Here is a 3,243-nt window from a genome sequence, read left to right as displayed (position 1 = left end):
TCATGTTGCGTCGAGTACAATGAATTAAGAACACAACTATAGGAATTAACAATGAGAAGAAACTTTCAACACTTTCGATACATAAATAACATGCAAATATGTTCATATTTACAAAGATGCAATCGTACAAATGCCAAAGTTTTATTGCTTGATAGTATTTGACGATGACTATTCGCTGAGTTGTTAAAAAAATGAACAATTTCTGATTAGGTATTTCACAGAATCTTCTAATCTCGTGAAAACGTGCTTCAAATACGGAATTAAAATCTTGGCTGAAGTATGCGATAATAGTCAAAGTAACAACTACATTAGCAAACAAATGTCGTTTCCAGTATTTCTTCCACACGCGGCCAATAGGAATGTTGTAATAATGCATTTGCACAAAGTTAGACAGACAGTTAAAGATGAATTCTATCCCAAGGCCAATTGCAATTCTTTTAACAAACTCCAATAACAAAGGTCTTACATTGATTTCGAAACTTTCAAGCTGGTAAAAGATCAGATAGGCTTGGCTCAAAACAATAGTATTGTATTCAAAAGTATATCTTGAATTTCAAGGTCAGCTCTTAACCGTCTTTCAGGTGCAGTGTTCCATGGTAAAACTTGTAGTCGTTGAAAACAGCCTAAACCCTGCAACTTTAGAATTATTCGTTTCCAGACGTTGTAGCGGATTTGCTGAGTGGCTTTTTTCAAAAAATTCAAAACCGCTGAAAACAATGAAAGACTAATAAAAAGCGAAATACTTTTGAAGTTGGACTGCATTGTTCTGAAGATAAATATGGCAGCTCCTCGTAAAACATATACCAAAATGAAACTACGACCTGGATGAACGATTTCGTCACTTCTTCGCAACGCCATATGCTTACATAAAATCGCAGGAATAATAGTGAGTGCTGGAGAGGTTAACGCCACGAGAAATTTATACAGCTTTTCGAAAGCCATTAAATGCAGGAATAAGTTTGTACCGGTTAGCGTAAGAAATAAAAGCACAAAATACATATTCCATCAGAAGAAGCGCTGTAATATGACAATTAGAGTAAGTGACGTGGCGATCACAAGCACGAATATTGTAAAGGATCACAAAGCCGGAACAAAATAAAGAGACACAAAATAAAATACTTGGAGGGATTCTGTAGTAGCTATGTGCATCGTAAACATTAAACTGAAATGAAATCAAGTGATAAATAACGACCAGCTCTCCGAATATGACACAAACATAAAGCGCAGATGTGAACTTTTCTTTAAATTCTTTCCATCCAAATAACATCATCATTGATAATGGAAACCAGAAATATAACACAAACGACTGCACGCAATCACCAAAGACGTGAACACGTTTCACAGATAATGATAATGTCTTGTTTTTGTGATTTCGCCATGCCAAGCAGCTGTAGGTGGTATTCGTGTCAATATACACCAATGTCAAAGCAAAAAGAGTTGGCAAGATGGTAGCAAACGTGAGATTGATACTTGTTGATAAACTTTTCCACAAAGATGATGTAAAGTTTCTGGAATGTTGCATGTTACTGCAGCATGTTTCAAGTTGACTTCCATCAGCCATGAAGATTTCACTTTCGTCGTTCAAATCTGACTGGTCATATTCTTTGTTTATATATCTACTTCTGGAATCATTTTCCATTAGTCTAAAATGTATATTACCATCAGTACCCGCGTTCTCTTGCTCATGTTGGGCAGGTAAAGACACTCTTGGCGTTTCGGTTACGAAAAGTGAAAAAATCGATAAACTAAACCCAATTATTTCCTCTAGCATAGCGATAACGATCGAACGTGAATAAGAAGAATTATGAAATCAGAAAACTTTACTATTTAAAGCGAGTCGAATTAATGCAGGAATGCAGCAACGCTTTACTTTGTGCTTTAATGTCCCTCTAGTACTGTACTCTTGTGCAAATGTTCTCACGGAAATCGTCTTTGAAGTGTTAATCATGCAAGGATCCATTTTGATGTAAATTTTTTTGAAAGAATTTCTTTGTTGATTTAGCGTCTTTCGAAACCTTATCAATTTAATTTTGTACGAGCAATTGAGAACGGGAAGTATTGAATAAAAAGGTATACTTATTCAACCTGCAAAGTTTGTTGTCATTCGCAATCTGTTGTGAAATGAAATGTTTGTTCGTGATATGTGTTTGTGTGATGTCAATAATAATATAGGGATGTAAAATTGTCAGTATAAAATAGTGTATGAGAAGATAAACAATAAAAACAAGAGAAGCATCTTTCTCAATATTCAAATTAAAAACAGTTCCATCGTGTCTTGAATCGTGATCCAGCATCCGCACAACAGAACGTTTAGGCTGTGCGACCCAATGAATGTACAATACTCAGGGACTTGCAGCGCGCAGGGCACTTGGATAAATGTGTGTCCCTATTAGGGGGACCCATAGTTTTCTATATCTGCCAGAATTGATAAATATCAGATCACGATTTTTTTGACAAGAAACGTGGACTTAAAGGCTTCAATCTTTAATGATTGGTCATCTGACAACAAATTAAAAAGTTAAAAATATAGACACAATAAACAGGTATATTCAACTTTGACTAAAAGAACGAACAGTTCTTGACAACAAACTTTACAGAACTCTCCTCAGACTGTTTAATATGTGATCGAAACACGGACTCCAGTTCTCTACTAAATTCAGCAATAATGATGAACACAACAAATATATTAGCCAATAAATGTCGTTTCCAGTACTTCTTCCACACGCGGCTAATTGGAATGTTGTAATAATACATTTGCACGAAATTCGACAAACAGTTGAAAATGAAATCTATTAAAACACCAATTCCAATTCTTTTCAGAAACTCATACAACAATGGTTCAAAGGCGACGTCAAAACTTTGAATCTGATATGAAATGAAGTAGGCCTGACTCAAAACAAGGGTGTTGTATTCAAAAAGTATATCTTGAATTTCTAAGTCAGCTCTTAACCGTCTCGCATGTGCAGTATTCCATGGTAAAACTTGCAGTCTTTGAAAACAACGTAAATTATTTAAAGCTGAAATTATTCGTTTCCATATTTTATAACGAAGTTGTTGGGTTGCCCTTTTTAAGAAATTGAGAACGGCTGAGAACAATGAGAGACCAAAAAAAAGCCAAATACTTTTAAAGTTTGTCTGCATCGTTCTATAAAGGAATATAACACCACCTCGGATCATGTACACCAGGACAAAGCTACGACCAGGATTGACGACTTCTGAACTTCTTCTCAACGCCATATGCCC

General features: G+C 35.4%; 1 protein-coding gene across 1 annotated transcript; it reads right to left on the bottom strand.

The window, feature by feature from the left end:
- Nucleotides 1-919: 919 nt before the first annotated feature.
- LOC124452238 lies at nt 920-2,153 on the bottom strand. Its single transcript, XM_047002821.1, has one exon. It carries the CDS (start codon nt 1,769-1,771, stop codon nt 920-922), a length of 852 nt encoding a protein of 283 aa, XP_046858777.1. The 5' UTR covers nt 1,772-2,153.
- Between the last annotated feature and the right edge of the window lie 1,090 nt (nt 2,154-3,243).

Source organism: Xenia sp. Carnegie-2017, unplaced genomic scaffold (genome assembly GCF_021976095.1).
Source record: "Xenia sp. Carnegie-2017 unplaced genomic scaffold, XeniaSp_v1 HiC_scaffold_24, whole genome shotgun sequence".
NCBI classification, from domain to species: Eukaryota; Metazoa; Cnidaria; class Anthozoa; order Malacalcyonacea; family Xeniidae; genus Xenia; species Xenia sp. Carnegie-2017.
This window is presented reverse-complemented; position numbering and strand designations above follow the sequence as displayed.